At 40.4% G+C, this 24,336-nt stretch overlaps 1 protein-coding gene across 7 annotated transcripts in view; it reads left to right on the top strand.

Moving 5' to 3' along the window:
• TEAD1 (TEA domain transcription factor 1) overlaps positions 1–24,336 on the top strand; it is a 335,258-nt gene that overhangs the window by 237,981 nt on the left and 72,941 nt on the right. For 3 of the 7 annotated variants that reach the window (XM_056802053.1, XM_016423443.2, XM_056802054.1), the window contains 3 exons: positions 1,103–1,167; positions 3,600–3,662; positions 3,750–3,812. In XM_056802053.1, the coding sequence (XP_056658031.1) occupies positions 1,103–1,167; positions 3,600–3,662; positions 3,750–3,812 (191 nt within the window). Of the gene's footprint in view, positions 1–1,102; positions 1,168–3,599; positions 3,663–3,749; positions 3,813–17,367; positions 23,655–24,336 lie in introns of those variants that run through there. The other 4 variants (XM_007497110.3, XM_007497109.3, XM_056802056.1 and 1 more) reach the window with 4 other exon arrangements.

The raw sequence follows: 24,336 nt of genomic DNA, 5'->3' as shown, positions 1-24,336 counted from the left end.
ATGCTGCATGGGTGACTTCACACCTTTTCTTGGCAAACAATGAATTCCATGTTTGACTCTGGTACCTCCCTCAGGCTTCCGAGGGGGCTGGTGTCATCTGTGATCACAGACACATTTTGATGGCAGTTGTGTGAGTGTTGATTTTGAGCAAGGCTCTTTCTGCAAGGGAGCAGATCAGCTGAGGGTTGTATAGTTGCACTCCAGTTCTGGGGGTGGTGAATAGGAGGAGTAAGCAAAAACAATGATTATGTTTCATCCTTTTTATCATCATCCAAGAAGAATTAGCATTGTTTCAGTCCATTTCCAAACATATTCATCATGTTATCAAAATGGAACCCCACTTCGTGTTTGTTTAAACTCCTGCATTGGCCTACTAGGCTTTATTTTGTCCCCTTATTGTTGTATATAGACCTTGAGTGGGGAAAAAACCCAAGACTTTTTCTAGATCAGCCCTTCCATTTTTTAAGTGTCACTTGTCAGAGCAGGATTGGAGACCCAAGTTCTTTGATTCTAGATTTTTTCCCATTTTATCAAACAGTTTTCCTCTAGGCCAGATGCTTGTCAAGGTTCCTTCTAGCTTTAGAATGTGGTAATTTTCCACTCGTATTATGTGTCTGAGCAATTAATCCTCAGAGAAGTTATATTGATGGAAATTATGTTGTGAGGCAGTTAGGTGGTTCAGTGGATAGAAAGCCAGACCTAGAGATAAGAAGTTCTGGGTTCAAATATGGCCTCAAATACAAGCTATATGATCCTGGGCAAGTCACTTAACTCCAACTGCCTAATCCTTACTACTTTTCTACCTTGAGATTGATACTTAGTATGGGTAAGTTTTTTTAAAAACTTGCTTCTATATGTGAAAATCCACATATGCAGAAACTGTATCATAGAACTTAATTTTGTTCTGTGAAAAGCAGGTGATAATGGAAATTTGTAGTTTTAGCTTCACCCCGATCCATGCCAAACTTCCCTTCCCTCTTCCCCTCCAATTCTTTGCAGGTAAGCCTTACACTAGGTGAATCTTCAGTTGTTTTCAGAGCTTTGAGAAGCTTTGGTACTCATTCTTAATTAATACTTATTGTGAAATCTTCTTTTGTTTCAGGTAGGAATGAATTAATAGCAAGATACATCAAACTCAGAACAGGGAAGACTCGAACCAGGAAACAGGTAAAATATAACAAATGGAAATTGTGCATGTCAGTGAATGATGACCCCAAGAGGCATTTTGGCTGCAGTGGCTGTCTGTGCTTAGCCTCCTAGGAGCTCCCAAGTTGAGTTCCCTGTCATAGATCTCAGTATGTTAGTTTTAAATGGCCTTGAATTTTTGCTGTTCATCATTTCAGTGACCCTTTGGCACATGGTCTCCTTTTAGCCCTTTTTAAGGATGTGTAGCTATTGGCACCCTGTATGGGTAAAATGTGCTGCAGAAGATGATATGGAAAGTACTTCCAGAATCTGTTTGATTTCTTTCATTTCTTCCCAAAACACACATCATCAGTCAGTTAGAAAATAGTAGAGGTGAACATGTTTTTGCAAATAAAAGAAATCTCAAAATTGTGTAAATGTAAAATTCTCAGAACAATTCTCCATCAATCATCACTTCAAAACTTGCCTGCCTTAGGCATTGACTTAAATCTAGGCTTGGATGATGATTTAGGTTGCCAAGAAACCGAAACTTACCAAACTTTTTGTCCTTAGTAACAGTGATTGAAATGATGTTATACTAACTTAAATGACTGGATCCAAAATTGTTTCTGTAGTTTTTTTTTCCATGCCTCTTATAGGCTTATTTAACCCTTTCCTTCCCCCCATTATTTTTTTTTATTTATCGAATAGCCCCAATAGCCTCTGGCCCAATTCCGATTTTCTTTTACTTTTTGGAACTGAGAGGAGTTCTCTCATATTTGTCAGATGACTTAATAGCTGGCTTATTGAGCAAGCTGACCAATGAACAGCTCTTTGCTCTGGGCTGGCTAACCCAGCATCAGTCTTTCAAGAGGGGAAAAAAATCCATTGAGATCGTAGCCCCTTTAAACTTGAGCAGCAGACTCCCGTTCTCTGTTTTACTGACGACTTGCTTTCATTAGTGTTTATGATGGCGAAGAGGCTTTTACCCAAGCATGCTCCATGTGTGAAAAGTGATGCTGAGTCAGCACAAGAGGTGGCCTCCTGCCAGCACACATAGGCAAGTCATTGTCTGTGTGGGTGATGTTTTTCCCTTGGCAGTGACTCCCCCCTACCAATTAAGAGAATCCTGAGAACAAGAATGGAGAAGACCAAGGGAAAGGGCATGGGGGAGTTGAGTTGGGGGAGAGTAGGATGCTCTATGCTCTTCCTGGTATATACTAAGGGAACAAAGAAGAGATTCAAGACACACTTGAAATGGAAGGTAAAGCTGGGATGTTTTAAAAGCATTTCTGGAGCCTGTTTTTAAAGAGGCCGAGGAGATCTGAAGGGAGACTGTCAGATCGCTGGGTTAGAGATCCTTAGCTTTAATGGAAGGTATGTCTGTGGCATCTAGTCCCACCTCCTCCCTTAGAATAAAAAGATTGAATTGGGAGGCCACCAGCAGACTTCCGAAAATTGGCTTTTGTCTTACAGACCAGTGAACTCTGGTCATTCTTCTGCCCCCTTCACTGGGGATTCTAAAAACTGACAGAGGGTGACCCACTATGTCTCAAATCGATTTATAAAGCAGTCATTTTCTCCCAGAAACCTGGCATCTTTTCCACACTCAGGTGGTCTGGGGAATATTTTTTGAAGGTACCAAAGGGCCTGATAACACTCCAACAATCATTTTGTTAGGCAAATTCATACGGTCTTTATCATCACCCATTTTTAGCTAGATGGTCTGGCCTGGATTCACACATTTAGCTTTGTAATAATATGCAAATCCACTTGGCATAGAATCAATACCTAAAGAGTAGAAGGATTAAAGATATTTCTAAGGAGCCAAAATGCCTGGCTAGCCGAGTACTGCCATTCCTCCTAGAGATCTCATTTACATGTCCGTATTATTTTAACATTTGCTACAGAATTCAAAGCTTTTCATTCATAGGATCCCACTCCCCCCACTGCCACCCCTCCAACCTCCAACCCCCCTAGGCTCAGGCAGAATGAATCTCTCCTGAGCAACAAGAGCTTTTCCTCCCCAGATGTCAGAGGGAGAACCACACGGCCTTTGGAGGATGATTTTGTTCCCTTAAACCTCCTCTTTTCAAACAAAACTAAGTGAGTTTCTCAGCAGAGTCCTTGATTTCCTTGCTTTGGGGACAAAGTCTGATCGGACCCAACTTTTATCCCGAACCAAGTCACTGCAGTGATGAGCCAATGATGTTTAGCGCCTAAGAGGAGTGCTGGGGAGCTTGGTGTCTGCCTGGGAATGTGTCTCCCTAACAACAAAGCTTTGTCAAGACGCAAATAACCTCCCCCACCTGCCCCCTCTTGCCCCCCACCCCTGAACCACCCCCCAATCCTCCCCCTCCCTACCCCATCCTCCCCCCCAGGAGCAGCGACCTTATCTTTGATTTCCTTTTTTTGTTTGTTTTTTTGTTTTGTTTTGTTTTGTTTTCCCCCCTCCATAAACCTGAACAATGTAGGTGTCTAGTCATATACAGGTCTTAGCAAGAAAGAAAGTTCGGGAAATTCAAGCCGCCATTAAGGTACGTTTGGCTGGCCCAGTTGCAGGGGGCTTTTCATCTCCATGGTTACAGGCTTTTCCTTTGTTTCCTCCCTCCCCTACCCTGCAGGTGTCTAGTCACATTCAGGTTCTTGCCAGAAGGAAATCTCGTGATTTTCATTCCAAGCTGAAGGTATGCGCTGCTGCTGCTGCTGCTGCTGCTTCTTGCTTTGGGGCCTTGTGGTTGCTATGCCTTTCTCTTCCTGTTTGCCATGGTGACTGCTGAATGCCTGGGGCTGCCAGTCTGGTAACCTAGTTTTCCCGCATGTGAGAGCTGTTTACATTTCTTTGTGTGTGTCCTCTCCTCTCCTCTCCCCATCTCTGTTTCCCTACTACTAGCCTCCACACTCCACTAGCCCTCTGGGTACCTCCTCCTCTTCCTCTTCCTCCTCCTCGGGTGGCTGGGGGCAGCAGGAGGGAGGTGGGGGGGGTTCTTCTCTAACCACTGGCAAAGAAATGCAACGTAAGCTCGGTCTTGATAACTCCCCAGCACACAAACATGATTTTTGGAACCCTCCCATGTGAGCCAGCCAACTCAAGCACCCCAAAATGGACAAAGAGATCGGGCCCACAGAGATGCTCTACTCTCAGTTGGGGGGGTGGGGCAGAAGTGGGGGGGGGTACAAGGAGAGAAGGGATACGAGTTCCAATTGTACTCTTGTCAAGGTTCCTCCAGGAGTTCCATGGGTGCTGGGGAAAGTGCTTTTCAAGAGTCCTTGGGGAAAGAGCTGTTAATCAGCTGCTCTAACTAAGCAAGGCAAAATTTCTTAGGCTGAATTTTCCTCTACTCCACTTCATTGGATCATAAGTGGAATGCATGGCTCTTAAAGCAAGTGTTTTTCTCTCCCCTCCTCCAAATCAAAATGTTAGAGACCTTTTTCTATTCTATTTGTTTTTCCTTTGGAGAAGGCTCCTTATTGAAATCTGAAATTTGAATTCACTTCCCTTTTGAAATGAAATTATTTTTCAGTGAACAAAAAATCTGTTTTCTCTTCCTTCTTCCCACCTTCAAAAAACAACAAACTGAAAACCAAATTTTTGTAAAAGATAGACATATTTGAGCAAATGCCCACTTTGGTCGTGTCCAAAAATATGTCTCATTCTGCTCTCTAAGACTCACGCCCCAGTTATGTGTACTTCTGAGGCTAGTGCCTAAGTTGTGGAAAGACCCTGTTTTCAAGGTTCTGTTAAAAGATACTCCTTAGGGGGCAGCCAGATGGCTCAGTGGATTGAGAGCTAGACCTAGAGACATTTCCTAAATTCAAATCTGGCCTCAGATACTTACTAGCTGTATGACCCTGGGCAAGTCACTTAATCCCCATGACCTAGCCCTTAGTGCTCTTCTGCCTTGGAACCATACATAGTATTGATACTAAGGCAGAAGGTGAGGGTTTAAAAAAAAAAAGGCACTCTCTAAAGTTGAGCTTTTGGAAAATGGAAAAAACAAGACCTTTAACAAGGCACATTTCCCCCAGATTACCTACCTGCAGCTCTGTTTTGAAAATTCAAAAATAATTTCTTTTAGTATAGAGAGGAGTTTTCTATCAAATCCAGATATATCCATTAGCCAATATTTCACCCATCTGCCTGAGATTCTTTGGAGAGTTTTGACTTCCCAGAAATTAAATAAATCATGTTTTTGTTCTAGCAAAAAAGCAAAAAAAAAAAGTCATTTCACAGTACTAAGTAGTGAGACCCTGTCAATGCTTACCAGAATCCTGGAACTTCATTATGTAAATAACAGGCTGGCTTTGTCATGGGCCTACTTGGTCTGAGCATTTGGTTTTCCATATGCAATGGGCAGCATGCTGGCAAGCATGTATGGCTGATGGTGGCTGGCTTTTTAGCTGCACTGGCTGAGCAGTTGTGTCGTGGAAGAACTAAGACAACTTTGTAGGTCCTGCTTTTTAACCAGGGGATGCTCTCCTACATCCAGATGTGTCCAGCCATCTTCAGTGGTGACTGGCCCCCCCAGGCCACGAGCCTACTAATTAAAGATGTTCTCATAGATCAGAGATGCTTCCTTCTTGTTCCCCACTTGAAATCTTATGAATGCTTTTTTCCTGCACTCTCTTTCTATTTGATCCTCACTCTCTGTAGGGCAAAGCTAAAGGCTAAGCTAAAGACCCTTCCCTTTTGGGAGCTCCATTTCTGCCTTGTTCTTCTTTTAAAGCAACCTCCCTGGATAGGGAAAGGTGCGGGAGGTAGGTGGGGAGGGCTGGGGATGGGAAGGGGGCATTGCCATTGGGATTTTGTGCTATAGCTGTCCATTGTGAATTCTTTCAAAAATAAAATAAATAAAACTACCCATTGACCCTCACTAGCTTTGCCCCCACCCTTCTTGCTTCTTTCCAGGGAGCAAATGGACAGATTTATAAAATTTTGATTGGGGGGGAGGGTGGCCAGAGGGGGGGGATGGGGAGAACCGAAGAGTTCAGTTAACCTTGGCTTCAGATGGATTTCTTTTTAATCAACCAATGCTAATTGAGCAATTGTATATGGTGCTGGGAGGCTTGGCAAAACTTAGATCTGGCTGAGTGGTGACTCTGCTTTTGAAGTTCTTATATGAGAGACAGCTGAGTGAATGGTAGGAAGTGCTAGAGGAGCTCAGAGAAAGCTTAAGATCATTTTGGGTTGGGGGGTTCTTGGTAGGCTTCAGGGAGTCGAGAGCTTGTGTCAGGTGGTCATGGACAGCTGGGCAGGATTTTGACCAGTGAGGAGAAGACTTTCCTGGCAGGTGTTTCTTGCAGGCTAAGAACTATAGTTACCCGTAGGATAACCTAAGTAAGTAATAATACCCATTGACTGCCTCATTGTGATAGGCTATGGACTGCAAAACCCTAATTTTATAAAACCAAATGTATTTTAAACCTTGAATCCTAAGACATTATGATTCATCCCTTAAGGGAGTAACTATGTTGATAACCACTACTGCTAGTCCTCCTAATCCTATTACCACTGCTGCTACTACTACTACTACTACTACTACTACTACTACTACTACTACTACTACTACTACTACTACTATTACCACCACCACCTCCAACATTCCCATCACCACTACTTCTACCACTACCACTATCACTATTACTACTGCTAACACTACCACCATTACCACAATTACTACTACAACCAGTACCAGTACCACTACTACTACTACTACTACTACTACTACTACTACTACTACTACTACTACTACTACCACCACCAAGACCAAGGACAAAAACAGCAAACATCTATATAGCACTTTTAAAGAAGTAGTTCTCAAATTTTTGTTCTCAAGACCCTATTAAACTTCTAAAATTATTGAAGACTCCAAAAAAACCTTTGTTTATGTGGATTATAGCTATTGATATTCATAATATTACAAATTAAAACTGATAAAAAATTTAAAATATTTGCTTATTAATAACATTTTAAAATAATAAATCAATTGTATACTATGATGGATAATATATTTTTATGAAGAAGTAACTATATTTTCCAAAAGAATTCATTGAGAATAGTGGCGTTATTTATTTTTGCAAGTTTCTTTAATATCTTTCTTAATGGAAAACAGATGCATTCTCTTACTTGCCAATGCTTGTAGTCTGTTGAAATACATTTTTTGGTTGTTGTTTAAGTATATGCAGAAAATTCACCCTTACACTGATACATAGTTGGAAAAAGGAAGGAGTGTTTTAATAGTAAAATATCATCTTAGTATTATAATGAAAATAGTTTTTACTTCATAGACCTCCTGGGAAAAGGACTTGAACCTCAAGGGGTCCTTAGACTTTGAGAACTGCTACTATAACAACCTTATGAAATAGATGAATAATACAACTAGAATTACCTTCATTTTATAACAGAGCAAGCTAGTACTATCCTTGAGAGGTGACTAAACCCAAGGCATCTATAAGTATAGATAGCTTACTCACTTGTGTTTCACAACCCCTGGTTGAAGAAGCAAAGATGTTATAGCAGCTGATTTCCTGTTGGATATTGCTAAAGGCAATCCCCAGGGGTGGTAAATGGTAATAAATAATATAATGTAATATAATGTAACGATGTTATATAACAAGATAATGTAATAATAACGATATACAATAATAACAATATAATAGGATAAGATAAAGATGTTATAAATCCCACAGGATCAAACTTGGCTGCTGTAATTCCATTATTTCAAATGGGTTCAAATTTGTTGTCTTTGATATCCCTAACCTACTGTCATAGTTGCCCTCAAATTGGTTTCTTCCATTGGTAGAAATGAACTTTATGAATTAGTCACATTTTTCCATTCCATTTCCTTAGTGTCTGATGATAAGACAAGAATTTGTAGCTGGTTCTAGTGCTCTCCTCTGTCACCGGGAATTGGACATCCATGAGTAAACTCATGACTTTGATCCTCTCAGTCCTATACTCCAACTAGCTAAGCCAGTACACAACAGACTTTGATAAGCCCCACAAAAAGAACCCCCAAATGGAAGCAATTTCAAGGTAATAAACAGCATTAAAAGGAAAGTTCATGAACAAGCTGTAGAGATAAAAGAATTCAGACTCCACAATATATAAGTGCTCCTTCTTAGCAAAGAAGTTGGATGATGAGAGTGTCATAGCAGTGTAGCAAGGAATTAACAAAGCCATGTTTAGTTCATAAAGACCTTGAAGTTTCTTATGAAAGCTCTTTGCTTTTTAACATACTTAGAAGTCATAGAGATTCTTTGTTTATGGACAACTGAAAGGGCTTGCAGTATCCACTCATTCCCTTTCCTCCCCACTGTTTATAAAGAGTGGTTTGTCCATATTAACTGTGCATTGTTCTGCACTGACATGCCCTCCCTCCCTCCCTCTTTCCCTCCCTCTCTCTCTCTCTCTCTCTCTCTCTCTCTCTCTCTCTCTCTCTCTCTCTCTCTCTCTCTCTGTCTCCATCTCTCTCTGTCTCTATCTTCATCTCTCTCTGTGTCTCTGTCTCCATCTCTCTCTCTTCCCTTCCCTCCCTCCCCCCTCCTCTCTCCTCCTCTTTACCATCTATCTTAGAATCAATACTGTGTATTAGTTTTAAGGCAGAAGGAGGGGTAAGGGATAGGCAGTGGAGGTTAAGTGACTTGTCCAGGGACCCACAACTAGAAGTGTATGAGGCTTAGAAGTCAGAAAGGTGTGGTGAAAATCTCTATGCAAAAAAGGTAGAAAGCTATCTTGTTCATCTGCAAATTCAATCAGACAATTAACTGGATTTTCCAAAGTCGCTGGGTCATTTGTGTGATTTAGAAAATAATGGTTTTAAAACTAGACAATCATGAATAACTTGTAAAAGTTTACTTGGTAAAGTCATAGGATCACAGATCTCCAGAAAGAAGAGATAGCAGAGCATATCTAGTCTAACTTCCTATTATAAAGGAAGAAACCAACCCATAATGCAAGTGGTGTCAGATGTGAGATGTGTTCCCAAGTTCTCTGACTTTGGAGCAGTGCTAGTGCTTTCTATACCAGATCTTCAGTGGAGGTTCTGTAGAGTTCTATCATTGACCCTATTCTGCTTAACATTGTTGATATTTGCATATAACCTAAAGATATGGAGGCAAAGAAGAGAAAAAGGAAGGGGGGAAAGGGAGAGGGGGGGATGCTAATGGATGAAAAAATATGAATCTTCAAAGATCACTATAATAGGCTGGAACAGTGAGTAAATCTGAGATGAAATTTAATTTGGATAGATATAAAATCCTCAACTTGAGTTCAAAAAATCAAATTCACAAGTACAGAATGGGTGAGGTGTGATTCATGTGGTGACTGCCCAGGGGTTTTTAGTGGACTAAGAGCTCAGTATGAGTCAAAAGTGATTGATGTGTCAGCCAAAAGAGTTAATCGTTTTCAACTGCATTTATAGAAGTTTTAATATGTGCAAAATGGGGGAAATGATAGTGCCACTTGGCTCTGCCTTGGCCAGACTATGTCTGGAGTAGTAGAGCATTCCATTTTGTATTCTGTGTTTTAGGAAGGTAATTGACAATCTGAAGTAGGCCCAGAGAAGGATGACCAGGATGATCAAGGGGCTTGAAGTAAAGCCATGCAAGGATTGCTTCCAGAACCTGGGGATGTTTACATCGAGGAGAGAAGATTTAGCAGGGATGTGATCCAGGGCTTCAAATATTTGAAGGGCTGTCATGTGGAAGAGGGATTAGGTTTGTTTTCCTTCGCTCCAGAGGATAGAAATGAGGCCAGTGGGTAGAAATTAAAGGGAGGCTGATTGCAACTCGGTTATTTGGAAAAACTTCCTAACAATTTAGGTTGTCCAAAAGCCAAATGAGCTGTCTTAGGGAGGTACTGAGCTTCCTAGCCTTGGAAGACTTCAGGTGGAGGCTGGATGACTATTTGCGTGAAAAGAGAATTCCTGCTTCAGGCACAGTTGGAATTAGACCTATAAATTCTCTTGCAAATCTAAGATTCTGTCAATTAACTTGTAGCCCTGCCTACCTTATTGCCTGTGATGAAAGTACTAGGAAAGTTAAGGAGGAGAACAGAATTCAGTTGCAGAATCATAGCACTTTGAAGGGGAACCTCAGCCACTATTCTATGACATACTCAAGAGGAATTCTCAGGCAAGGAATGTGGAGTGATCAAATCACATCATCCTGAATATTCACTGGGAAACCTGAAAGGGCTACTAATTAATTGGGTGACTTTTTAGTTTTATTAATTTATTTGAGCTATCTGGCTAAAATTTAATATAATTATAGTTTACCTGTGCAGCTGCTATTTAAATAGAAGGTTCTCAGAGCTCTTTAAGCACGTTATCTCATTTGGCCTTCATAACAACCCTATGAGGTAGATACTATAGACATTCTCATCCCACATTTTACCAACAAGGAAGGAGTCTCAGAGGTTAAATAGCTCCAGTGACCCAGCTATTAAAACACCAGAGGTTGGATTCAAACCCAAGGAATGGCAAGATTTCACAGTGGAAAAGAACATTAAGTTGGTTGGTATCAGAGAAACTGGGTTCAGTTCCCAGGGTCTACCACTTACTCCCTGTGTGACCTTGGGCAAGTTTATTACTATCTCTGGGCCCCAAGTGCCTCTCTGTAAAATGAGGGAGTTAGGCTATATAAGGGTTAAATTGCAGTTTTGACTAAATAAGAGAGTTTAAATTAATAGTATCCCTTAAGCCAAAGAAAAAACCTTTAGCAGCTTTTAACAATTTAATTTAATGGGAATATAGTAAAAGGAAGGAAATGTAGAAAGAGGTAGAGAAATGAACTGCCTAACTAGCTGTGAAGATGTAATTCATTGGAATTTAGTAATTAAATTCCTGACGACCATAGTCTTAATATTCAGTCCAACCACAATTTTTACCCCTTACATAGCTACCCTATAACTGCCCTTAGAGGAAGTCCAGCTGATCACCATTGAGCTCAGCTCACCAGGCAGAATCAAAATTCTCCCCTCCTCAGTCCTCTCACTGGCCTTTTATACCCCCTTTTCCAAGTCACTTCCTATCTCTCTGGTTTCTACTTCCTTTCACTGTGGGCTGGTATGTCTTTACGCATCTCTATGGTAAAAAGACCTCCAGGTCCCCGATTAAATTAGAACAAAAGGAGGAAAAGTCCAAGTTCTTGATTGATTTTCATTAAAATAAAGAAAAGGAATAAAGAATTCCCTTTCACAACTAGAAGATATGGAAGGACCCTCCTGACTTAAAATCTAGGATCCATATAATCCTGTGAGGTCATCCTTCCCTTTGTTAAAATTGAATTAAAACTCCTGTCCTTAATTTCCATGGAGTTTATTAATAACTACTTGAATAAGAGAAGACAGAGAGAGATGGAAGCCTATTCTCAAACTGGCACTCCTCTCATGGCTCTCTCAGCCCGCGTCCTTTCACCAAAGGGAATAGAGCGAGCCCTACTTCTGGAAATCCTTCTTTTATTCCTCCTCTGTTATCCCGGATCAAAATCCCACTCCTTTCTGGGTCAGATACCTGGGTCATTGTCCTGTGACCCACACCAGAGTGCCCTCATGTGAGGTAAAGCTAGCATGGGACACAGATAGGACCTCAGTATGTGATTCTGGGGAAGGGGGGTCCCCGTCACACACCTTGAAGTCATAGTCTTTGCCCATTCCCCCACAATGCCTCTCTTAATTTAATTAATTAATTTAATGCCTCACTAAAATCCTTCGGGTTCTGAAAACTGGAATGGATGGACCAAATGTCAAGTAGGTTTCCCTTCTTCCATCCCATTCCCAAATAGCAATGACCACAAAAGAAGTATAGAGTTATTTTAGGTTGGGTGTGGGGACATTCTACAGGTGGGTAGAATGGGAATGAAACAAGCATTTATTAAGCACCTATTATTTGCTAGCTACTGGACCAAATGCTTTACAAATATTATTTCAATTGGGTAAGTATGAAATGTTATTTTATATTCAGATTACAAAGAATAAAGGTTATTTATTAGACAACAGAAAAACTAAGTGACAGTTCTGCGCAAGAGCCCTGCCTCACAGTATAAGCGAGTGCATGAACTATTATGCATTTAAAATTAATGTTCGCTTCTTTGCCTTCCTATTCCAAGTAATGTTCTAAAGACCTCGGGGGAAAAACACCTTTCAAATAAATAATCCCCATGTGCTAGACCCTAACGTTGGTGACCAAAGTGGGAACCAGGCTGCTGCCTGAGAACTTGCCATCTGTTTTTAATTTTAAGAATTGTTCCCACCTTTTTGGTGGTGTTGCTGTTCAGTCATATCTGACTCTGCATGACCCCATTTGGGGTTTTCTTGGCAAAGATACTAGGGGTTTGTTCTTTTCCTTCTCCAACTCATTTCACAGGGTTAAATGACTTGCCTAGGGTCACCTAGCTAGAAAGTGTCTGAGACCAGATTTGGTCTCAGGAATCTTGAGTCTTCCTGACTCCAGCCCTGGAATTCTATATGCTGGGCTGCCTAGTTGTCCTTATGCCCATATCCTTAGTCATCTTGATCTGTTTTATTTTGATCTGTTGGTTCAGTTCAGCAAGTATATATCAAGCTCCTGTTTTGTGTCAGGAAGGCACTGGGGAGACCAAGACGAGTCTAAAATAGCCCCTGCACTCAAGAAATCTCCATTCTATCAGACATAACAATATTATAATAATAATAATAGTAGCGTGTACCTGATAGAGACAGAGTCCTTGGTAGGAAGAGTCCTAACAACTAAGAAGGAATCGGAGAGTCTCCCATATGTTTTTCTGACTTCTTCTTGTACCCGGGTGGTGCAGTGGATAGAACATAGGACCTAAAGCCAGGAAGACCCAAGTTCAAATCTTGCCTCATATTCTAGATATGAGACTGGGCAGGTCACTTAATTGATCTGCCTCAGTTTCCCTAAATGGAAAGTGGTGTTCATAATAGTAGCAACCTCCCAGGATGAGTATGTATCAAATGACATAATATTTGCAAAGCACTTAGAATGGTATCTGGCACATAGTAGGCACTTAGTAATTGTTTCTTTCCTTCTTACCCTGACTATACATTTTTAAGTTTGTTTTTTTCTTCTTTTAAGCACTTTCCCTTCTTAGACTCTCTGTTCAGACTGTTCATCATTAAGAAAATTTAACGTTTAGGGGCAGCTAGATTGCATAGTGGGTAGAGCCAGTCCTGGAGTCTTAAGTTCAAATTTGATTTTCAAGCTCTGGACCCTAGGCAAGTAAGTTACTTCACCCCCCCCCCCCACTGCCTAGACCTTCCTTAGAATTGATATCAATTCTGAGACAGAAGGTAAGGATTTTTTAAAAGTAATTAACTAATTAATTAATTTAGAATATTTTTTCATGGTTAAATGATTCATGTTCTTTCCCTTCCCTCCTCCCTCCCCCCTCCTGGAGCCAATAAGAAATTCCACTGGGTTTTACATGTATCATTGATCAAGACCTATTTAGGGATTTTTTTAAAGGGAGAAAGAAAAATTCATGTTTCTAGTACTGGGGGGAGGATGGGTTGGTAGTAGACGGTGCTGCATTCTTTTAAGAGCCTAACTCCTTCAGGGAATTTTCTCTTGCTCTCTTGATTGAGTGGACACCAACTGAGGACCATTCATTTCAGATACTTTTTTTTTTTTGCCCTGGAAGTGTTCTCCCTGCTCATTCTTTGATAACGTCTTTGGTGTCCTTTAGAAAATATTCCCTGGACTTGGGTAAAATGGTTACAGGTGGGGAAGGCTTTTTTCCAAGACTAACCACAGCCTTGGTTCATCTTTGAAAACAGAAGTATATATGTCTTGGAGTTGGACAGAGTCCAGCATTGAAGAAAAGACTGGACTTGTTGGCATTACGTCATCGAGAGAAGAGAATGCCTGGCTTCAGGCCTGGGCCCCACTGACCATGTCCACTTGGCGGTGACTAATTTATGAGCTGGATGTTCTCGTTCTCGCCCCAGGCCAGCTTCTTCATTTAGTCTCACACGCTGGCCTTTGTAAATTGATTTCTGAACAGGCCTTTCATTGCATTTCTGCCCGTCAAAGAGCTTAGGGTTTGGATTATTTATTTCATACACTTTGGGAGTCTAGCAAGTTTCAACTTGAGCATTGCTGAAATCCAGACCATTTAAGCTCATTCACCCCAAAAAGTCCATCAGAGGACTGAATGCACCCTTCCACAGAGTTGATATAGCTATCCCACTTTAATATAGGAGTCCTTTTCAGTAGCTCTAGAGAATTTTGACATGCAAGACAGTCTAAATAGAGAAGACTAATAGCCCTCCCAAGCTTGTTGTGATGACATGTATTATGGGCCAGCTAGGTGGCACGATAGATAGAGCACCAGACCTGGAGTTGGGAGGACATGAGTTCAAATCCGACCTCAGATATTTTCCAGTTGTGTAATCCTGGGCAAGTCACTTTACTCTGTTTGCCTAAGATAGAAGCCCTTGCCCTTCTATCTTAGAGTTGTTGCTAGGACAGAACGTAAGGGGTTATTAAAAATATATTGACACAACATTTATTAGGTACTTAGTATGTGCCTGGCACTCTGCTAAATGCTGGAAATTTAAATACAAATCCAAACAGAGATAGTCCCTGTCCTCAAAGAGCTCACTATCTAATGGGGAAAGACAACACACAAAAGGAAGTTGCTCACCCCTTTGCTTTAGGTTTAGAAAAAAGATGTCAAATACTGTATAAAAGAAAAAGACCAGAAACAATGAAAAATTGAAATTTGAAGAAATGTCACCCTATATTGATTCCCCAGGTAGCTGAACTTTGGTTCCTCCTTCAAGTCCCCCACTAATACAAGAGGCCAGTGGTTTTCCGTCTGTCCACTGCTGTGACATCCTAGTATGGTTTTTATGTCACACTTGCCTCCTTGTCTGGGATAGGAGTTTTCTCAAATTTAACTGCATTATAACTGGACTTAAGGAATGACAATATGTCCCTTGATGACACCAGTATCACAGCAGAATCGGCATTTGAATCTAATGATCTTCCTCTCCAAATATAAATAGGCCTATTTTTTTAAATTACCCAAATTCTACTTTTCTCATTCCCAAGAAGAAAATGACCTTGCAGGTGATGCCCCTTTATTAATGTTATAGCCATTCCTTAAATCCCCTGGGTTTGTGGACTTGAATTGGACATTTGACCATCAAGTTTCACTTGCCAAGTTCACTACTGCTAATTGAGTTAAACAAGCATTTGTTAGGCACCAACTATATACAAGAACTATGATAGTACTGGGAATACAAAGGGGAAAAAATAAAGGTAGGGCAATTTTGACAAGCTAGAGTCCATCCAGAAGGAGGCAAACAGGATGGGGAAGGGATTGGAAATGATGCTTTAATGAGGAATCATTGAAAGAAATGGAGTTGCTTAATTTTAAGAGGAAAAGGCCTAAGGAGACATCACATTTGATAAACATTTAACAATCATTTATTAATTAAGCACTTACTTTGTACAGCCACTGAGCTGAGTCAGAGATACAAAGGAAAGCAAATAGAGAATCCTGCCCTCAAGGACCTTTATATTCTACTAGGAGATACAACTCTCTGTCTCTCTGTCTCTCCCTCTCTCCTTTTTCCTCTCTCCTTCCCTCCCTCCATTCCTCTCTCTCTTTCTGTCTTTTTCTCTCTCCCTCCCTCCTTCCCTCTCTCCCTTTTTCTCTCTCCCTCCCTTCTCTCCTCTCCTCCCTCACTGCCAGTTTGGGTGGCTGGGAAAGGTCCCTTCTGGTAGAGGGAATTGAGCTGAGCCTTTAAAGCTGATCACCTCTCAGACACTTCCTGGCTGCCTGTCCAGGGGCAAATCATTGAAATCCTTTCTAGCCCAGACTCCCATGAAATGAGAAGACTAATAGCCCTCCCAAGCTTGTTGTGATGAGCAAATGAGTTAAATCATGTAAAGTGCTTTGCAAATTTTCTAGGGCTATATAGATACTGGGCAATAATGCTAATAGCATTTAGAAGTAGAAAAGATTCAGCCAAGTATTCCGTGTTTCGAGGTCAGACAGCGAGTGTGAAGGGATGGAAATGAAGATGTAGGATGTTGTGAGGTGTGCAAGTAGATCAGTGTTGCCAGAATGTAGACTGGATAGAGAAGAGTAAGGTACAGGAAACTAAGGAAGATAGGAAGGGCTGTCACTTGAAGAGGTATCCTCTTGGGCACCTAAAGGGACAATTAGGACCAGTGGGAAGAAATTGCAGAGGGGGAGATGGATGTTACTATATGAAGAAAAATATGCCTCATGAAAGAAGGATGCCTTCTGAGTCAGTGAGTACCATTGCTGGAAGTATACAAGTGAGGGGTAGAATGGCCCCTCAGAGGACTTGCAGAAGCTCCATCCCATCCAGATCACCTTCTGGCTCTTGGATTATGTGAGCAAAATGAAGATAGAAAAATGGTAAAGGCAAGCCATTTTGAGAGCCAAACTCGAGCCTCTGGCTTCAAGTGTGTCTGAGATGCTAAATTTTAAGTCAGGTAAAAACCCACCTGCAAAAAGATAATACCCAGATAGTGAGTAAGTGGAAGCCTTTCTTCCACATCCATTGTTAACATTAATTTGAATCTGAGGTCCCAGGCTCATTACAGGAAAGCAGTTCAGCATACCTACAGTTCTCATGTCCTCAGTTCGACAATCTTTTATTATATGCCTCACGATGATATTAAAGAAAACATTGTTGACTATTAGAGGAGGCTAAATATAGTTCTGTACCTTTTAAAGTGAACAATGATAAAAAGCCTTGAACATTTTTCTTTGATGTGAATGGAGTCTTTGGGCATTTTGAAATACAATCAGATGAATTAATTGCTGCTCATTAGACACCCAGTCAGAAGAGTCCTGAATGGGCATTCTTTGCTTAGCCGGCCCTATCAGACTGAAATAGCCAGCTTTTGTATTTACTCCTCTCTTCTCTAATAATAAGCAAATTAGAGATCATGGCTAGGGGAAAAACATTCAAGTTCTCTCCATCCTTTGTTGAGAACAATGATATATTTTGTGGTCTTTTTATCCTTTTGGGGGCTACAGTTAATAATTACCAAGTCTATATGAATCAATGTGTAATGTATGACTAGAAACTGTATCTGTAAAATTATGTATTAAGGAAGCATTTTTGTGCTTGTCTGTTTCCTTTTTGTTTAAGCCTTTTTTCAAGCAAATTGTTGCCTTCCCAGCTCCACATCAGAAAGTCTCTTATCTTGAGAATGCAGTTTTCTAGTACTGACAGCTCTTGGATTTATGGACTCCTGTCATCCTGAATTTTTCTATGATGCCTTAATGAAGATCTCCATGAACAGCAGTTTTTAAAAATCATTTTATGATACTAGCCCAGTTTTAAGTGGAGTCTTTGTGGAGCCAGTGGAGTCATGACTACAAATACTTCTGCCTTTGAATTTCCCTTCTTTGTATCTTCTTTTCCTAATTGTCCCTTGAGATCCCTTCCCTCCCCCTTCAAAAAAAAATTGACATTTGAAAAGAAGAGAAAAATTTGTAATATTAAATATAAGGATTGTCATTTTTTTTCTTTTTTAAAACCTCTATCTTTCATTTTAGAACCAATGCTATGTATTGGTTTCCAAGGCAAAAGAGCGGTGAGGATTAGCAATAAAGGCTAAGTGACTTGTCCGGGATCACACAGCTAGGAGGTGTCTAAGGCCAGATTACTTCCTGACCCTAGGTTTGGCTCTCTATCCATTCAGCCATCTCACTGCCCTCCAATATGTGGTTAAAAATTTACCATAAAAAATACTTTCTACTTGCCCTGTGTTCTTGAAATCATAGAAAATAAAGCATTCAGGCCCCCTTCCCATCATTTATATTACATGTAGCTATCTTGCAAGCAGATTCTCCAGAAATTTGAAATACAAAATGGGGGCAGTCAGTGGAACATCATATTATAGCCACAGCTGAACTCTGCTTTATAAAATATGGATGTCAAGTTTACTTTGTAACATACATTTTGAAAAGCTCCATCTGAGGAGTTCATGGGTGACTGCAGCTGGACTTGGCTGCCCGTGATTAGATCAGAATGGTCATTGTTAGTATCCAGGTTTCAGAAATTGTGTAGAAGACAAAGTACACCGATCAAACAATTCATGGTCCCTTCCTCTGACACACACTTCTGGAAACTGAGCATCTTTGTATCTGTGGCATTCATCTAGGTTGGTTCCCTGAACTTTGGAATGCTCTTCAGAATGCTGACCCACCCCCTGCCCAGTGTTCGTCCTCCCTACCCCTAACCCAGATGCCCAACAGTTAAATTCTCTGTAATTAGGGCAGGATTTCCAGGCCATCACCTCGGACTGGCATTTGGTCAGGCTTTCCACAGAAAACTTATGGCTCTTCTCTCTGCCACTGTGTGGCCTGAGTGAGGAACTTTGAGCCAACCATTCAGAAGGGACATACCAAGACCCTGAAAAGACTACTTTAAAAAAGAAAACAATAATATAACCATTTACATTTATTCTGTTTTTTTTTTTACAGTTTCAAGCTATCTCAGAGCTTGAAAACGCAAGCTTAACATATTAAATCAGAGTTATACAACATTCTATTTAGCTCTAGATCTAAAATAGACATATTTACCATTGCTTATTCATTCAAATGCTTTTAGATCTAGATGGGGCCTTCCAGTTCCTTCTGATATAAAGGAAGCAGCCTGAAGTCTATGCCTTCGGATTCTCCTGAGTTCCAAGCAAATGCTCTCACTCTCTTTACACTCTGTGTAGGCTTCTGCCTCTCACATCTCTGCACCTTCTCTAGGCTTTATAAAGTTCATTGACTGCTTTACAGGCTATCAGAATCACCATCATTTCCTTGGTTTCTGTTCAAGAGGACTAACGCTTCAGGCTAGGCATTTCATCACTAAAGTGACCTCTTAGGGTTATTGTGAGAAAAGAACTTTAGAGGCACAAAAGTACTCTTAAAATGCTAGGTAGTTGGGGCCCTCTGGTATCATCATAGCCTTAGTGAGAGGTAGCCTTTGCATTGGAAGCATAGCTACCTACCATTCCCATTTAGTAAAGCATTTTTGTTCAAGGAGTTCTGTGAAATTCTCAAAACAATGTTAAGTTTATTCTAATTGTATTTTTGTTTTCAGCTCCAAATTCTCCCTCTCCTTCCCATTCACCCCTTCTCGTACCCATTGAGAAGACAAGAAATGCAAGACTATTCGAAGTCATGAAAAACATTTCCATATTAGACATATTTATTTTCATTTTCAAAATCAATTTGTATTATAGAGGAGCAAGAAGATGTTACAAAATTACATAAGCAGTGATCAGATACATCTCACTTAGCACAAGGTTGGGAATAACTTGATTAAATTATATGACCTTTTAAGAGCATCTCCAACATAGTCCAGAAAGAGTCTCTTTGTAGGAGATTAACTATCTTTCTACTCTTGGCCTTTCCCTTTGTGCAAAAGAAAAGAGTGAAGAGATAGATCAGAATGGAAAAAAAGCCCAAAGCTCTCCGCAGTAGACCTGAGGATACAAAGACAAAACTGGAATGATCCCCACCCTCAAGTGGCTTATAACCTATTGAGGTAGATAATGCATACATAGTTATATGCAAAATATAGACAAACATGTAATAGCAGTATTATTTAGCAGTGACTTAACAGGGATTTGCTTAAAAGGAGAAATACTTATGGAACCACAAATTCAGAGCCTCATCTGGTCCAGCTGGAACCCCATCCTCTTGACTAGGATGTCATGCTCCTTTTCTCACCCCAAATTTGAATATTTTTGTTAGGTCCGTGGCATGTAAGATGAAGGCAAGTTGGGTGGGAAGTGTCAAGAATAGATTATGAAACTCAGATTTTGACTAGGAAAGTATAATGTATCAAAATTTACAAAAATAAATCCAGTCATGCCCATATCAGCTGAAAGAGAACCCAGTTCTACCCATGGGGGGGTTATATGGGGGGAAAAAGTTGTTCCTAAGTTTCAAACCATCTGCCAAGCAAATACTGGCTGTAACATTTTTGAAATCTGCCAGCCCAGTAAACGATTCATCTCCATTCCCAATATCCATGCTCCTGTGTGAAACTTTCCCCAGTCTGCCTCTGTTGTTCTGGCTGATTGAATTCTTTGCTTAAGATGGCCCTTATTTACCATAATAAATGTCCCAAATGTAAGAGTAGTGGTTTGGATAGTGTAGTTGTGCCCCTGTATCTGCTGATTCAGTTAATAGTAGGTATTCACTAGAAACACAGAAGAAAAACAGCTGCTTGATCACATGGGTCAATGGGGATATGATTGGGGATGTTGACTCTAAATGATGACCCTAGTGCAAATATCAATAATATGGAAATAGGTCTTGATCAATGACACATGTGAAACCCAGTGGAATTGTTCATTGGCTATGGGAAGGAGAGGGGAGGAAAAGACATGAATCTTGTAACTATGGAAAAATATTCTAAATTAATTAAATAAATAAAATTTTCCAAATTAAAAAAAAAAAGGTAGGTATTCACTTATATCTACGGTAGTAGTTCTTGGAGTGTATCCTCTGTGCATAAGGGAGACCTACTGTACATTACAGAAAAGGGAATGCCCACCAAAATATAAAACTGAAATATCATTCAACAGACCCAAAAATATCTATCATTTTAAGCCAGTCTACCTTCACATGATGCTCAGTGCCTTCCATATAATACTCATAAAGTATTTGTCAAATGAATGAAAAAAATGAACAAATGTGCCACTTATGTAATAAAACCAGTTTTGGAAATGGGAACTGCCCTTCATTTGAGATTTCTTCCCTCACTGGCAAGGAGTCACATTCTAAAGCCCTTAGGTGCAGGGGATTTGTCCAGTCATTAGGATTCCAGCTCCTTTGTGAGATGCTGTGGTCTACTCCAGGATGGAGACAAATCTTTGTGTTCCCTGGGGATCTTCTGCTAGAGATCAGCAACTTAACAAGAGAGGTTTAGACTACTTCTGAGAGCTCCTGGGCTTGAAGTAACTTCTAATATGTATTGATGGTCCCTATCCAGTGGATCCGGTTGTGCTTTTATTTAATTGAGATCCAAGTATTGCTTTAGAGAAACAGTGGCGAAGATGATCAAGAAAGAAGGTGGGCTAGTCGGGCTTCAGGCAAAACCAAGGAATAACCGACCTTCACACTTCATTGGTATCTATGCAGTTTCAAGGAAAACTAGAGAAGAGATCCCAGGATGTTCGATCCCCAGTGGAGGAATCACAGTATTAGATAATGGGAAATGGATGGTTTATGGAATGAATCATTGCAGGATGTCCTCTCTCCCTCCCTCATTGATGAGAGCAGAGATCCACTGAATACACCCAAGAGTCACAAGAATAACCTAGTGAATATCTCTCTCATTGGGGGACTAGTAGTTTGGCCATATGACTATGCAGTAAATAAATATGAAGAGTCCAGTTGGGAAAAGCCAGTTTATAGTTTAACAGTCTTTCTGTGGGAAATATCAGCGAGTCTACAAGTATGGCTAACAACTCAATAAATAGTTAATAAATAGCAGGCCCCTTTTGTTGTTGCTGTTATTGAGTCATATCTGACTCTTTGTGACCCAGTAGACCATAGAACACTAATTCTGTCTGTGGGGTATTCTTGCCAAATATACTGAAGCTTTTGGCTATTTCTTTCTCCAGTGGTTAAATTTAGACTTACCCAACATCACACAGCTAGTACCTTTGAGACCAGATTTGAACTCTGGTCTTCCTGACTCCAGGTCCAACTCTATCATTGAGACCACCTAGTAACCTCCTACTGCCTGTAAATTGAGAGGCACTGTATCATAATACTAATAACTAATAATTTTATCATCTTTTTATAACACTGATAGTTTATGTAGCTCTTTAAAATACACCGAGTGAACTTTAAAGAGCTATATTTGTATCTATATATATATCCATACACATATATTGTGTATATTTTAAAAGTATATACACACAGACACACATATATGTTGTATACTTGCTTTATTTTCTATATATTGATTCTTACAGCTACCCCTCCAGGTAGATGCTTCTATTATTCCCATTTTACAGATGAGGAAGCTGTTATGGACTTAAGTGATTTATCTCAGGTTACATAGCAAGTAAATGTCAAAAGTAAGATTTAAATTCAGATATTCCTTATTCTGACTTCAAAACTCATCAGGAAAACCTGTGTTTAGATCCTGCCTTTGACAGATACTGCATTTGAGCGACTAACTTTTCAATACCCCAAGCAACTCTGAGACACTTTGTCTCATGGATCCAGATTTTTTTTTAATGGTCAAGGTATAGAATTAGTGATGGGCTGGAAACAATAAAGAGATGTGGGTTACTAAAAGCTGAGAAAAAATAGCTCAGAGGGAGGGAGGGGTCTTCAAAGATCAGATGTAAGACTGAGTTAGAGGGAGATTGCTGGACCTATTCAGCCACAAACTGATAGCAGATTGAGAGCATGGTTGTTTATTCTTCATAGTACATCATCCTGATGGTTCTCCAAAAAGGGGAAATTGTGTTTGGTACCCTGTATTTGTGAAGGCAGGGATGGATGTGTCTCAGAAAGATTCATATCCAAAAATGGTTTTAAAAAATGTTATAGGGCTTCAGGATTCAAGCTCCAGTTATCTAATTGAGTTCAGTTGATACAAAGCCTGTGAGGTGTTGCTGTTTTCTCTGAGTACAGATACCACCCTAATAATTGTCAGTTAGCTTTTTATTTCATCTTGTTCAGCCTAGCCAATGTATCACGCCAGTTGTGACAGCATACAGGGTGTTCATCTGTGGTGGTTGCACAGCTTTGGTAGAATCTGTAAACATTTCCGTGACATCTGTCTCAGCTTGTACTGGGTTCCTTGACCTGTAGCTACAGTTTACCATCGTCCCTTTCATTAGGAGCGACAGCTTTGTACGTGGCCGTAAATTGTTTTTGTCTCCCCATCATTGTGTTATCGCTACTTTGATGTGTGATCTGACGATGGCACGGAGTTTCTCTGGGTGGGTGGCGCTCAGATTCAGGTGCCATGAGCCCGTGTGTTTTACTTGCAAGTTTTCTCTTTCCTGCCTGGTGCTTGTGCAGAAATTCTATTAACTGTTAATAGCACATTCACCCAGAAGAAGTGATCCTTTCTGCATTTACCTATGGCGCCCAAGTAGAAATTGCCAACCCTTTGGTAGTGGGAGTTGCTGACATGAAGATTTTGATCACTTTCCCATTTGGGCTTCTCATAGATTCTATATCTGTATTTGGGGGAAAAACAAACCACAAAATCAGCTTGAGACTTCATGCGTTTTGTTTGGGGGGAGGAGACAGGGGTAACCATTTTTCGATCAGTCTCTGGGTGAATACCTAAATTGTCTGTTCTGGCCCATGGGGGAGCTCATTTTTATTTGTATTTTATACGCCAGTATGTATATGTATGTATGCATACATATGTACACACATATATGCTACATACATAGATATACTTTTTTTTTAATTGAAGAAAAAGAAACCCTACTGTTGTACCACAACCATTTTAACAAACTGTTTGTTATTGTATCCAGGTAACAAGCATGGTAAGTATTTTCGTTAAACCAAGTATTATTTACTTGAGCTGTGCTTGGCAGAATTTTTGGCTAGCTTTGACTGTATCTTCAGCCTTTGCTGGTTCTAATAGGAGCATTTAAAAAGTTAGCGTCACTACCCAGGCTTTCAGCTTTAAAGGAAACACGTCTGTGTGTCTGAGAGAGCATGCTGCCCTTGCCTCCTGAGCATGCCTGCCAGTTTGCTTGTACAAGTGACCTTGCATCATTGCTTCTGGCCTTCCTTCACCACTAGTTCTTTTAACCAGTGTTTCAGCAGTCCACCTGAATTCAGGAGCCCTTGTGTTTGTGAAAAGTAGGTGAAGAGTCCCATGATTCTCACCTGCCCCTTCTCTGGGGCAGAGATTGCCTCCCCTGCTCCAAACCTACCTCCAGACCTTTAGGTCCTTTGGCCAGTATGCCCAAAAATCAGTGATCTCCCCATTCCCCCACCTTGAATGTATCAATAACTGAATATCCACATTGGGAGTTGAAAACCGATTGTTTATTTCTCATTTTGAGTATCTATTAAAAACAAGAGTTTTCAGGGGAAAATGTCAACGCTGAAGAATTTGTATAGTTGGGTAGTAGACTAGAAAAAGCTATATTATCAAAGGTAGGTTAGGTAGAGTTGAGCCTTCTGGCTGTATTTATCTATGCATGGTTGCTTTGATTT

This window comes from Monodelphis domestica, chromosome 6 (assembly GCF_027887165.1).
Source record: "Monodelphis domestica isolate mMonDom1 chromosome 6, mMonDom1.pri, whole genome shotgun sequence".
Lineage (NCBI taxonomy): Eukaryota > Metazoa > Chordata > Mammalia > Didelphimorphia > Didelphidae > Monodelphis > Monodelphis domestica.
This window is presented reverse-complemented; position numbering and strand designations above follow the sequence as displayed.